This window comes from Mycothermus thermophilus, assembly GCF_041956435.1.
Source record: "Mycothermus thermophilus strain CBS 625.91 unplaced genomic scaffold VTJ04scaffold_6, whole genome shotgun sequence".
In the NCBI taxonomy this organism is placed as follows: domain Eukaryota; kingdom Fungi; phylum Ascomycota; class Sordariomycetes; order Sordariales; family Chaetomiaceae; genus Mycothermus; species Mycothermus thermophilus.
Genome location: NW_027191432.1, coordinates 1,988,708 through 2,001,035, shown reverse-complemented (window position 1 = coordinate 2,001,035; position 12,328 = coordinate 1,988,708). Strand labels below are relative to the sequence as shown.

Here is a 12,328-nt window from a genome sequence, read left to right as displayed (position 1 = left end):
GCTAACGATGTGATCAGTTAGGGGCCCCACGTGAGAGGCTAGGGACTAGGCGGGGAATTGTCCAAACAGAGGCCGTCCCAGCAATGCGGTTCAGCTAGCTGCGTGTGATGAATGTCTCTCTTCATCTCAAAACATACATACCGCCCGCCGCCATTCTTTCCCGCATGGCAAATGGCAAAAAAGCCGCTGACCCGGACATGGACCCGTCACATTGGCACGCTGTGTGGTTGGTGGGTTGGGTGGTTTGGGTGCTGGTGGCAGCAGGGGAATTTGCCACACGCCGGCCGAACGGGGGTTAGGACACATCCGCCCTTGCCAATGTGTGTATGTAGGGAGGGTAGCTAAAGGTATAGTATGTACCAAGTGGCGGCGGGACTGGTGTTGACTTGCAGCACGCAGTAGGGAGTAGGAAGGTAGGACCATAGGATAGGGGAGAGGCGTTTAGCATGTACGTACACTGTTTGAGTACACAGGGAGTGTGATCTCTGGAAGGGTGGGAGGCTGTCATGCAAGGCTCTGGGGAATGGGTTGGGGTTGTTTTTGATGGCGGTGATGCCAGAAGGTTGTGGAAGATTGGGTTAAGCAAGGCTTGGAAATGTCCATTGTTGCTTTGCCTTGCGCTTATCGAGGATTACAGAGTATGGTGATTTTGGCTGGGCCCTATCCTCGTGACAGGCCGGATTACACAATTACACGACACAACGTCTGGTTCTTAGCAATATGATGAATCATGACCGCCTTGCAAAGCCGTCCTGTCCCGTGACATCCGGATAGCCAAGGCTTGCATCCGGCAGACCGAAACTTGTCGGTAAAAGGTCCTGGACAGTGTTTTGTCTTGATGGGCGGAATAGGGGGTGGCCGAATAAGAGAATATCTTGACACAGCTATTTTCTTGGTGTTGTGTAGGACGGTCGGACGTGCATTCATCAAGGGGCGTTGGCGTAAAAGTCAACAACATCTGCAGGCCACCACTTTTGGCTGCAGCGTTGAAGAAAGCCATCAAACTAGCGATCTCGGAACCGTTTGGTTGAGGAACCATACAGCCATACAGCTTTGTTGGACTCAATGAGTCAAAGTCTTGTTGAGAGCTCTGCAACAATACGAGGTGCGCGGGCCGAGGATCTGGATTGTGTCAAGGTCGTATTCGATCCCCCCCGCGAATATCCGAGAGCGAAGCCGGCCTCGCTTGCAACCTTGGGCGCATTGTGTAAGATCTCGCAAAGGGTGTGAGTAATCGTATATAAGTCACCCGTTTTAAGCAGCGCGTGCGCCGCGTATTGGACGTGAAGCGTCCCTTTCCCCGGAACCCCCTTTTTGCAACTGTCAGTCCTCGCCAATTCGTTCATTCCCAGAGCGGTATCTCATCCGCGATGTCGGTCGGATATCAGCTGAACCAAAAATAAGTAACGAACCAACAAGACGAAATATATGAAGGCCCATGCGTTACTCGCAAACGCATCTCCGGCCTCGGGGGTGATGACAACCTACCAAACTTCCTGTCGTCGGCAGGGTCGGAGATGATGAACTCGACATGGAAGTGTCGGCGACCCGTGGGAGGATGCAGGTGCTGCATTACACCAAGCCCCCACCATCCGAGTTTCCTCCGTGGTTGGTTTGGGGCCTGGAAGCCCTATTTCCGAGACTGACGGCCTTGAGAACTTCAAAGCACGGACTTTGTCGGTGGTCACTGTTTCCTGTGAACTGTTCCATCACCGATATCGATACCGACGAGGCATCGAAGATGCCTGCCGCCACAGATCTGGAGGGTAGGATTCTAGAAGAAAAACCCGTTCATGCTGTGTAACCTTCCAAGATGGAAGAAGCAAGAACCAAAACAGCAAAACACCGCGAATTGGTCATCCCGCACTGCACCTCACAAATCCAGAACTCAGGTGTTGACAGAGATTTTGCAATGCAATGCAAGCCAACCTTTCCCTCCCTCTTGCTCCCTCACTCATTACCTAACTCTCATTTGCATCGTCATCATCATCATCATCATCATCATTGTTGTCCAACAACATACTTCCAGATGATCTCATCACAAGTCATCAACACCAACCCGGGCGGAGCTCCGGCAGCAGCAGCAGCAGCAGCAGCACAGCCCACCCCCTCCCCCCTGCTCGTGTGTCCCATTTTGTCTCACCCCTCCACCCTGCCAGCGTAACTACTTCCACAGTCCGTGGATGCAGATCATCGGCGTGTTCCGAATTCCCCGTCTCAGATCAGACCCGCGTGTCTGATTTCCGAAATTGTACTAGCGCACACGTCTCAAATTCTGCTTGCGCCAACCAGGACGGCCAAGCTCTGCGGCAGCCCATTTTTAGACCCACTGCCAAGTTGGGGAAAAAGAGGGGTCTTGTGTGCGTTCAGTTGTGTCTAGACTCGGCGACAGAACCAACAGGATCTCACTTTGTTGTTGTACTCTGTAGTGATTTTTTGCGTGGTGTTTGACCTGCATTAGCGCGCAGAGCTTTGATCGATTTTCTCCGGGGCGACGCTACACTATACCAGGGGATGGACGTGCCTGGGGAAATATTTTGTCTAGGATGAGTTGGGAAAGGAACTCATTGGTGACATGTTCAACAACTCGTGAGGCACAGACAAAATTTTCAATTAATTGGGTTCCCTGACGTACAGTATGTACGTACCTTCGAGAGCGCCGGCGTCGGCGAGGGGGTCTGTGGTTGATGTTTCTCCTCGGTGTCCTCAACTGGTATTCGTGAAGATGGAAATCTGGTGCACACTAGTGTACATACCAAGTTAATTGGCACGTGAATGCTTTTTGCTTTTGTGGGAAGTGGGCTTGACACAGATAGACTTACACAAGATGTGGAGCATGAGTCAGGCTTGTCCAACCACAGGTCTCCAGAGTGTTTCACACAACATCTGGGTAGTTGACAAAGTTTTGTTGGACTGCCTTTGAGGGAAGCTGATTTCTACATCCTCGAACACCCAAGTATAGAGACTCGGTGTGTGAAAGCTTTGTCCAAGTATCAAGCTCTCATCATTCAGTGTCCTCCTGTCTCCTGACAGGTGCGCATGTACGGAGTATTCTGCAGACAGAGTAGTAGCCGGGCAGTGTGCAAATCCGACATAGCGAGCGCCAACCTTTTCAGCGCCTGGTCTGTGCGTATGACGTTACATGCGCAACCCTGTATCATGACGTACGTAGCAGTCGCAACATTTTTCATCTTGGGTGTTGCTATTTGCGCGTGAGCGAGCACGCGAGCAAACAGCATGAACGCGCTCTTAACAACCATCGGTTCGCTGAGAAACGCGAAGCGAGGCGTTGCGTGATCGCATAGCCGGCCGAATCGCAGTCGTGCCATGCCATCAAAAGGATGTACAACACGGAAGGCTTGATCGCTCACCTGACCAGACCCAGCCCAATGCGAGGCCTTTCATGTAGGTAAGACAGACCGCGATGCCTCCCAACTTCAGGTAGGCATGGAATAGCTTATGCACTTTAGCTTCACAAATAAGCACAGCATGCGGCTCGTGATAGTTAGCCACTTTTTACCACCTCCTCGGTCCGCGGAGGAATACTTAAGGAGAGGTAACTCAGGAAAGCCACCAATCCGGCAGTCCTCGGGCTGTTGGCACCGTCCAAGCGGCCTGGGGGGCTGTGTGGCTGGTAAGGGCTGTGAGGCTGGACCAGCCTTATGCTCAGCTCGCTCAGCTGTGCCAGCCCTGTCTTGCCCGTTTGCCCATTCCGGAACCTTCACATGGCCAACGCTCAAACATGGTCTCACAAATGACGTACGTACGCGCCTACTACGTCCAGTAGGTATGTCTGTATGTGCTCTTCCGTGCCGGCCTAAAAAAAGGCTAGAAACGCATTCCCGTCTCAGACACCGACGAGCGAAAGAAGGCGGAGTTTGCGATGTCTACAGATCCGTGGCATACAATAGTGTACTCCGTACCTAGCAGTTGACCGTGTGTGCCGACTGTGTGTGTACGTGCGGCTATCCAGGTTTGTGGTTGGCTCCGGAGATGCGTCCGTCGCTTGTCTCGCTTGTCGATGGTGTCGTCTTGTCGCGCACCAATGCCGACATGATCCGAGCGGGATTGATTCGGCATCTTTTTTTTTTTTTTGTTGGCCTTACTTCTACACTATTACTACAGATCAGCGTCGTAACGCACCCTGACAACTGAAAGCATGCACAATAGCATTTTGGGGAAATCTGTCAAAGCCACCTCATGGCCCGCCCCGGCCGGCTCGATGTAACATGGTGGATGGAGAATCTCGCTCGAGTGTGCTTCAAACCGAACCCGAAGGGAAAATGGACCCCCTCCTCCAACGGTCGAAAGTGGATGGGAGGCGCGATAGGTCCCAGGAGCTCGGGTCAGGATCCACCCACCTCCACCCCGCCCGAGACCTGGACTGGGGGCTGGACCGGGGCCGCCGATAGGCTTGCGAACCAGGCCCTGCACGGCGCCTCCTGATTGGGGAACATGTTCCCCATCATGGTTTGGGCCTTTTCTGGGCATGTTGAGCCGTGATTCTTGATTGGGCGGGGGACTTGTCCGTGATGGGCGACCTGCATAGCCAAGAGTTGAGGGCTCGCCGGGGGGGGAGGGGGGGGGGGATGCGATCTGCCGGCACGGAAAAGCGGAAAGGGCGTCTGCAACCTGCACCGGGGTGGCACAGCCCAGCTCGACAGGGGTTTACGATTCTGCTCAGTGAACACATGGGGCGGATGATTGGCCAGGAAAGAAGAGGGAGATGCATTCACTTGTTTGACAAGAAACGGTTCGGGGTTGCATGTGGGTTGGCTGCTGTGTTGTCCGGGCATCTTGCAGCAGGCAGGCAGGTAGCATAGGTGAGATCTTGTTGTTGAGCTTGTTGCACATAGGTATTCTGAAAAGGGCAAAAAAGATCGAGAATTGTTGAAATGCAAAGCTACTGTGTGCTACTGCAATGCATACGGCTAGAAACAGGCTTCGACATGTTCGTTGAAGCTTGTTGAAGCTTCTCGTATAGTCCACAACCGTTGGGGTTGTTGGGTCCTACTCCCTCCATGGAGCTGCTCGTGTATGTACGACTCAGCTGTGTCAGACAAGCTGATGTTTGACGGCGATTTCGACACGTGGAGTGCATGCCGTTGTGTGGATCTAGCCACACCTTAGATCTAGGAGGTCTCTTCCTTTACATGCACTCTACACTAGGTAGGGTAAGGTTGTGTTTCGCATAGACACTTGCATAGTCTAGACACATCAGAGCAAACCTTAAGTTGCGGGCTAGAACATTGACCTGGCCAATAACCAAAACTTGACTCACAGATTTCCGTCTACAGTCGCCATCATATGGAAATTCAGTGCAGCCAGTATCAATCAAGATCGATAACCATCCTCAGTTTCTCAATTCCCCTCTCCTCCAGCTGGAGGCCGCAAATCTCAAGCGGTACTGTATCGTTGGACAAAGTCTCAAAGGCCAAGTTATCCAGACAATCAAGTCCCCAGCCTTACAACACCTTCGTCACTACTCATGTGTCGTCGCCTTACGTCGTTCTACCTTGTCGTACATACGTAAGCCGGGCTGGCATGTCAAGGCAGCCAGTTGGGATCGACGTCCGGATCCCAGATTCGGAGGGATCAACCCAGCAGGTTGGGAGACCGTGGGGTAACGAAGAGGGGGAGGGGTGGATGTAGATCAGCGTGCGCTAATGGGACGGTGTCGTCCGCGTCCGCTCGTCGGCCATCGGCATGTGGGTTTTTGGGTGGGTTTGCAAGGCAGCTAGCCTGCCGGGATCAACACCAAGGCCTGAAAAACAAGGTCGAAACAGCCGCCGATCAGATCTGATAGGCGCATGCTAGGCGCCGCCGACGCCGACGTTATACGTAAAGTGTTTTGTTCGATGCTTATGAATGACGGTGTTTACGTCTAGGTACACTTTTGTCCAGTTTTTGGACGAAGGATCGGATGCCAAGGTCTGGAGATCGAAGTTCCAGCCTGTCTGCGCAGCATTGCGCAAAGTCTGGACCTTCTTCTAGGACTGACGAACTTTCGGATTTGCTCGGCTCTTGGTATGTGTGCCCGAAGTCACGCAAGACGTGTGAGGTATGGGGAGTTTGTTCGAGGGCAGACACCTATCCAGCTAAGGTACCTGACTCCGCAAAGTGTGTGGGTGGTGGACCTAACGGGTCGGCGAGACCAGCTCCCATGCTGTAGACCAAGCCTCCCCCGCATTTTTCTCACCTTTCCCGTGCACAAGCCGTGTCAAGGAGGGAGGTACCTGGTCCGCGGGCCTTGCGTCCCAGGGGTTTTTGCCTGTTGGGGGGCTTGCTCGATGGGCAGCGAATCAGACTGCGCGCTGGCGGATGTACAGTCTGAACTTTTTGAGCCGGGTCACACCCATCTCAAGTGACATTCAATACTTAATGTCTGGCAGACTGTTCGGTCCCAGCCTTTGAAGGCTGTGTTCTCGTCGGACTGTGGGTGGGAGACATCGAAGCAAAGGACAGCTCGTACCGTACATTCGAATCGGTTCGGTCAGTCTTGGTTCGAGTCAAGGTCGTAATTGATTTCAAAGCAGAAAAAAAATTTCCTGTAGGCAGCGGACTGGTTGACGTACCTTCAAAGGCGCAGTAATGGTCCAGGTAAAAAGACGGGCCGGGACCATCGGTTGAGCCGCATCCACCCGAAGTCCGACCGTTTGCCAAGGAGACAGTTTCGCTGTGTTCACGGGCTTCGCTCTTTCTCGGATAAAGCAGTGCAAGGCAGACACGTCAACCTCAACGAAAAATTCAAGAGACATCGCTTCAGTCATTGTTGCTAGAAGCACTATTCTCCTGTCCGAGTCATTCCCTCTGTTTCTAAGGCTATGTCAGTCCGGAGCGGAAACCGGAGTTACGAGCATCAGGTGGTGGGGTCCCGCATGTCCCATGCTTGGCTGATGTCAGGCGGCTGCAGTCATGTGATCTGACCTATCACGAGACCGTTTTCCCTCTTGGACGTTTCCGCTGGCTTGGTCCTCTCGTGACAACGGTCGATTGTGAGCCAATGGGCAGTTCACTTTTACCCAACCGGTCGAAAAAATCTCGATAGGGTTGAAACGGTCGATGGAGACCATGTCTACTCCGTAATAAGGCCTCCCAAGCAGGGTGGAAGACGGGGCTTTTGTGGTATGCCGTCCTCGAGGTGCATGTCCATGACAGCTGAAGGTCGTCAAGCCACGAGCAAAGTCCATGTCGATTCGAAATGCGCCACACCTTGTCTAGCTGAGGATGCTGACGTAGACTTCTGGCTCAGCATCTTACTATCTCCAAGTATGCCCTTACGCATTGAAAGCCTCGAATCGGACAACAAGTGCTGTGGATGCAAAAGGTAGATACCTATTTCCATAGCCGGATTGGACGACGTTTTGCGTCAGTCGTTGCGCAATGCAAGACGTTATCGATGTGGGCTGAGCAGAGCAAGCGGTCCACCAGCCACAGGCCATGATGGCTTGAATGAGGTAAACGGTCCGCTGCAGGCCATGGACGGGAAGTATCGGAGGTGGCCGGAGTCTCCGGAAAAACACGGGCCAGCTATTCTACAACACCAGATACGCAATGCGTCGGTCGCCCAGACGAGTAATCAACCCTTAGGACAACCAAAACGCTATTTGGTTGGGAATCAGCGTTGGCGGCAGCCCAACATTCTAGCGTCAATGTGTTGTCTGTACCTTGCATACTATGTCCTAGATCTCTCCTCGGAGATGGGTCCGGTTGCTCGTTTGCGTTGCGGGCGGGCAGGGCGGCTTGGCTGGGGTTTTGGGATCTTGCAGTGCCGGTGGCTGTGCTCGTCTGCCAAGACCTGCCATCTGGGACCCCAACGGTCAGAACCTTGATTTTCTCACTACTGCATCATCGGGTGTCCCGTAGCTGCCGAAGAACCGAACCAAACTGCAAATTTTATCCTTTTTCATACTTGTGAAAAACGTCAAGTAGTAATACTGTGCGGTGCAGATGTGGGATATCGATTGAAGTGAATGCAGTACGGAGTAGGACGAAGAGATGCATCGAGGCTTGGCTGCGGACATATTGCGGGACCTTGGAGACGTCGCAAAGCAGCGAACACGCTACGTAGTAGTACTAGTACTATGTAGTAGGATTCGAGTCGGGTGAGGTTTGCATGGATAGGTCGCTCTGTATAGATGTGCCAAGTCCAGAACAAACACAGACAACCTGATACTTCTGGCCAGTGTTGACCATGTGCCGATTCATGTGTCGATCCAAACTGGGACGTCATTGGGCCGATGGCTGCGCATCAGAAGTTTCTGGGGAGATCGAGCATGTTCCCGAAACAACATTTCTGGTGTACTGGCCGCAGTTGTGCTGTATAATCCTGCTTGTGCAGTTCTGTACCTGTCGTTTGGTGCTCCCTCAGCTTGTTGAAGTGGAGTGTGGACTGGGATGCTCAGCCCGGCAGGGTCATGAACCCCGGTCAAGCAACCCGAGATCCTGGGCAGATACCCACACTGTTCAAATAGGCGACTTGTACACGCCCCTCCACCCTCGAGGTTCTACATCCCTTCCAACCCGGAAGGGGGGGGTGACATCACGAAGGCACCCCCCCCAACCCACATCCATCCTATCCGGTTCAGAGTCACCCTCTCTCAAGCCAGGGATTATCCAATCAATCTTGGAATCAAACCTCGAGCTCTGGATTTCGATCCTTCCTTTTTTTCATTATAAGAAGAGGAGGGGCTTCCTGGCCTCAGGGTCAAATTTGCCACCAGCCAACAACCAACCTTACAAGATAGTCAACTCCCCTTGCCCATGGACAACATGGTTGCCATCCACCACACTGGCAATTTCTATCATCAACATCAACCTCATCACCAACAACATCCGGAGCAGTCGCAGACATTCCAGCTCGCCCCGTTCAAGTTGGATCATCAGCAGCATTATCACCACCAAGACCACACGGGTTCGTCGTGGTTGGATTCTGGCGCTCCCAGCGCTTTCTACCACCCCGACGACATCGACTTCGATATCGACTTTCTCAAGAGTGCGTCGTCCTCGCCCTCCTCGACCCACTCCGTCCTGTCGCATCCCTCGAGCCTCGAGACGTCGCCTTTGTCGGCCTTCGACACCTTCCCAACCCCCATCCTCAGCGAAGCGTCTTTGTTCACCGTCTCGACGGAACAAAGCGACCAGCCCACGGCTTCCTGCCCCGAGCCCATGTTTGGGAACACCGACATGATGCAAGCGGAAACCTGGAGGAGTAATGGCCAGTTGACGCCCAGGTCTGGTTGCGCCGCCGCCGCTCCATTCAACACACATCACCAGCGCGATTCCTCTCGGTCATCTATGGGTTCCAACGGGCCCGTTTCTCCATTCGCACAAAACATCACAAACCCGCACATCGCCGTCAGCGACGCCACCGGCGAATCTTTCCACGCTTTTAGCGATCCCAACATGGCCAACTACCACCTTGCCGCCAAGCCATATCCGAGCACCACTCAGCAGCACGACTACTATTCCAACTTCCCGACCAGCGACGCCAGCCAAAACGGCCTGCCATCATATTCGTACGCAGGAGCGCCCGTGCCGAGACAGCGGAAGGGCCAATTGCCAGGTGGCCTATTGACCACCCAGGGGCTGGACCGCCCTGTTCGGTCACATCCCGTCTCGGTGGCAAGTTCGATGGCCTCCTCGACTGGGTCGCCCGCCACTCCATCGACCGTGGGAGAACCAGGAGAGGCGGAGCGCAAGAGAAATACTACTAGTGGTGAGCTCAAAGCCGACCTCGATCTCTTGTTGTCATACTTCTCCGGCACATCCCACTCACCACTCGATGAAGCAGCCCCTCTAGCTCCTGCCATCCCGAAACTCGAACGCACAATGACCGACGCCTACTCGGACGAACTCTACGATGCCGGCTTCATCAACACCTCGGCAGCAACCACCCAGCCCCCGAGCCAGCCCGTGACCCTCCCGCCGACGACAAACGATGTTTTCCACCAGAGGTTACAGGCTGCCAACAGCGCGCATCTGTCGGCTGTGAACTCTCCTATTTCGGCGGGGACACCACACGACAGGTCGCCCTTCCACCACGATTCGCCACTGGCTCCTCTCCCGATGTCGGGCTACCCGCCGTCGACGCTGGACCAGCCTGCCGTGCGTTTCCCATCGGCTCAGCAGGTTCGGGAGCACAACAAGGCGATCGCTGACGCGGAGGCGATGCAACACGCAATGCAGCAAATAGTGCGCGGCGCCGACACCTCGGAGCCGCAAACCATCTCACCTAAGGATGCCTTACTTGCATTCAACGAGACGCCAGGGGAGCCTGCCAACTTCCCGCTCTTCCCGCCATCGCAGCCTCAGCCACAGCAACAGCCACAGCAGAGGACCTTCACCGGCGGCTACGGTGCGGATCTGGGCAAGGCTGCTGTCTCGCAAGGTGGCCAGATGTTCCATGGCCTCCCCATGGGTAACCGGTCCTTCCCCAACTTCTTGGGCCAGTCCACCATGCCTACGCGGACACAACAACCGCAGCAGCAGCCCCAGCAGCAGCCCCAGCAGCAGCAGTTCTCGTTCGTCGGGCGGCCTCAAACTTCTGTGCCTGTCATGGGCTCAAGACCGACCGAGTCGACGGTGCAACGACCAATTGACGTCAGCGCCGACGGTGGCACCTACACTTGCACATATCACGGTTGTACACTCCGGTTCGACACGCCAGCCGACCTCCAGAAGCACAAGCGCGAGGGGCACCGGCAAGCTCACGGCTTGGGCGGTGCGCGGAGGGCCGACCTTGCCGCGGCCGGCGCGACAGGACCGATCATCGGCTCGCAGGCAGGGCCGCACAAGTGCTACCGCATCAACCCCAGCACGGGCAAGCCCTGCAACACCATCTTCTCCCGGCCTTACGACCTGACCAGGCACGAAGACACCATCCACAATGCGCGCAAAAAGAAGGCCCGCTGCGATCTCTGCACCGATGAGAAGACCTTCAGTCGCGCCGACGCCCTCACCCGCCACTACCGGGTCTGCCATCCTGACCATGAGGTTCCCGGGAAACACCGCAAGCGTGGGGCTGCCCAGCACCACCACTCGTCGACATGAGTCGAGGGAATTTCCATGTTCCCAATTGACTCTCTTCGCAACCGATCCCCAGCGCAAAGGACTCCTGCATGTCGTCGTTGAGGTCGCGCCAGGCGGAGTATCCTCCCTGCAAACCGACGACAGCGAATGGCCCCTCTGCGTGATTGTCTCGGTCCTGACCGACGCAGCGTGCAGTGGCTTGGTCGGTGGGGAGAGACTGTGTGGGAACCCTTGGCATGGAGCCCGCGGCTGGCAGCTCCAGCAGCTTCGGGGGTTTGCGAGTGGGGTCTGGCGATCTCCGTCTCTGGGCTGCCCTCGGCTCTGAGCTGTGGGGCCACTTGGCAACCAGACTCATGACGTCACCTGAGGGCCGGGCTAAGTCTGCTGATCGACCGATGGATGCAAGCATCAGACAAGCATCAGCCAGGATATTTTTTATACTTTTTTGTCCGGCAGATGACCTCGGTGATCGGATATGCACACGCAGGAGCAAACACGCTCTGACGTGCACAAACACATCCCAAAGTCGAAATTTTTTCCTGCCTTCGATTCTCGACGTCACCCTTACTCGGTACAAACTTTTTATTACGCAACCTCATGTCAACAAACCACGGCTGTCCTGGCGGCACACCATTTGCGTCTGGGAAGATCATGACGTCTTGGTTTTCTTCCCGTTTCCTTCTTTCTTGGTTTATTAATGTTTTTTTTCTTGTTTCTCATGCCCGGGGTTTCACGAAGTTTATGACGAATTGATATTTGGACATACGGAGTATGGTTTTTTTTGGATGTTTTCTTTTTCTATGGGAAAGAATGTCAGCAGATACGGGCAGGTTGGGGAACTGGGATCATGGACATGATAGACTGTGCAGCTTTCATCAACTTGATTCACCACCACCAACATCGACACTTACTATTTACCATGACACTCACACGCCATGCATTACTGACTCTGGGGGGTTAGTATTTGGGATAGCTGCATCTGGGTTTTTGCTTACTTTGCTTTTTATTTTTCTTCACAGGTCGTTGTCTTTTCCCTATCTTCTTCATTACCCAGACTGTCTTCCCCCCCATTGTTAGTCCTAGTTTTGTTTTTGTTCGCAACAGCATCAGGGCATGGAGCATGGGTATGGTGTACGGGAGCATTGGTCGGTTTTTGGAAAAAACAAAACAACATGGGCGCATGACATATGGCACGATAGACACAAGTACCTACAGAGAGACAGACAGACAGACAGACAGACGCAGGTCCTCGCGGACGGATGCATGGCTGAGTGTATGAGCGGTAAGTTTTTTTTTT

General features: G+C 54.2%; 5 protein-coding genes across 5 annotated transcripts in view; all 5 read left to right on the top strand.

The window, feature by feature from the left end:
• Positions 1-4,200: 4,200 nt before the first annotated feature.
• Positions 4,201-4,446, top strand: VTJ04DRAFT_9141 (uncharacterized protein; the record flags this gene model as incomplete). Its single annotated transcript, XM_069367656.1, has 1 exon — positions 4,201-4,446. One exon carries the CDS (start codon positions 4,201-4,203, stop codon positions 4,444-4,446), a length of 246 nt encoding a protein of 81 aa, XP_069215962.1.
• A 4,317-nt stretch (positions 4,447-8,763) lies between these two features.
• VTJ04DRAFT_9140 (uncharacterized protein) lies at positions 8,764-11,052 on the top strand (the record flags this gene model as incomplete). Its single annotated transcript, XM_069367655.1, has 1 exon — positions 8,764-11,052. One exon carries the CDS (start codon positions 8,764-8,766, stop codon positions 11,050-11,052), a length of 2,289 nt encoding a protein of 762 aa, XP_069215961.1.
• Positions 11,053-11,384: 332 nt separating this feature from the next.
• Positions 11,385-11,729, top strand: VTJ04DRAFT_9139 (uncharacterized protein; the record flags this gene model as incomplete). The annotated part of the gene is made up of 1 exon (XM_069367653.1): positions 11,385-11,729. One exon carries the CDS (start codon positions 11,385-11,387, stop codon positions 11,727-11,729), a length of 345 nt encoding a protein of 114 aa, XP_069215960.1.
• Positions 11,730-11,802: 73 nt separating this feature from the next.
• Positions 11,803-12,108, top strand: VTJ04DRAFT_9138 (uncharacterized protein; the record flags this gene model as incomplete). Its single annotated transcript, XM_069367652.1, has 1 exon — positions 11,803-12,108. The coding sequence occupies one exon, from the start codon at positions 11,803-11,805 to the stop codon at positions 12,106-12,108; it is 306 nt and encodes a 101-aa protein (XP_069215959.1).
• Positions 12,109-12,144: 36 nt separating this feature from the next.
• The window catches only part of VTJ04DRAFT_9137 (uncharacterized protein), a gene marked incomplete at both ends in the record, with an annotated part of 813 nt that continues 629 nt past the window's right edge, over positions 12,145-12,328 (top strand). Inside the window, one exon of the mRNA XM_069367651.1 lies at positions 12,145-12,313. Within this exon, the coding sequence (XP_069215958.1) occupies positions 12,145-12,313 (169 nt within the window). The remainder of the gene's footprint in view (positions 12,314-12,328) is intronic.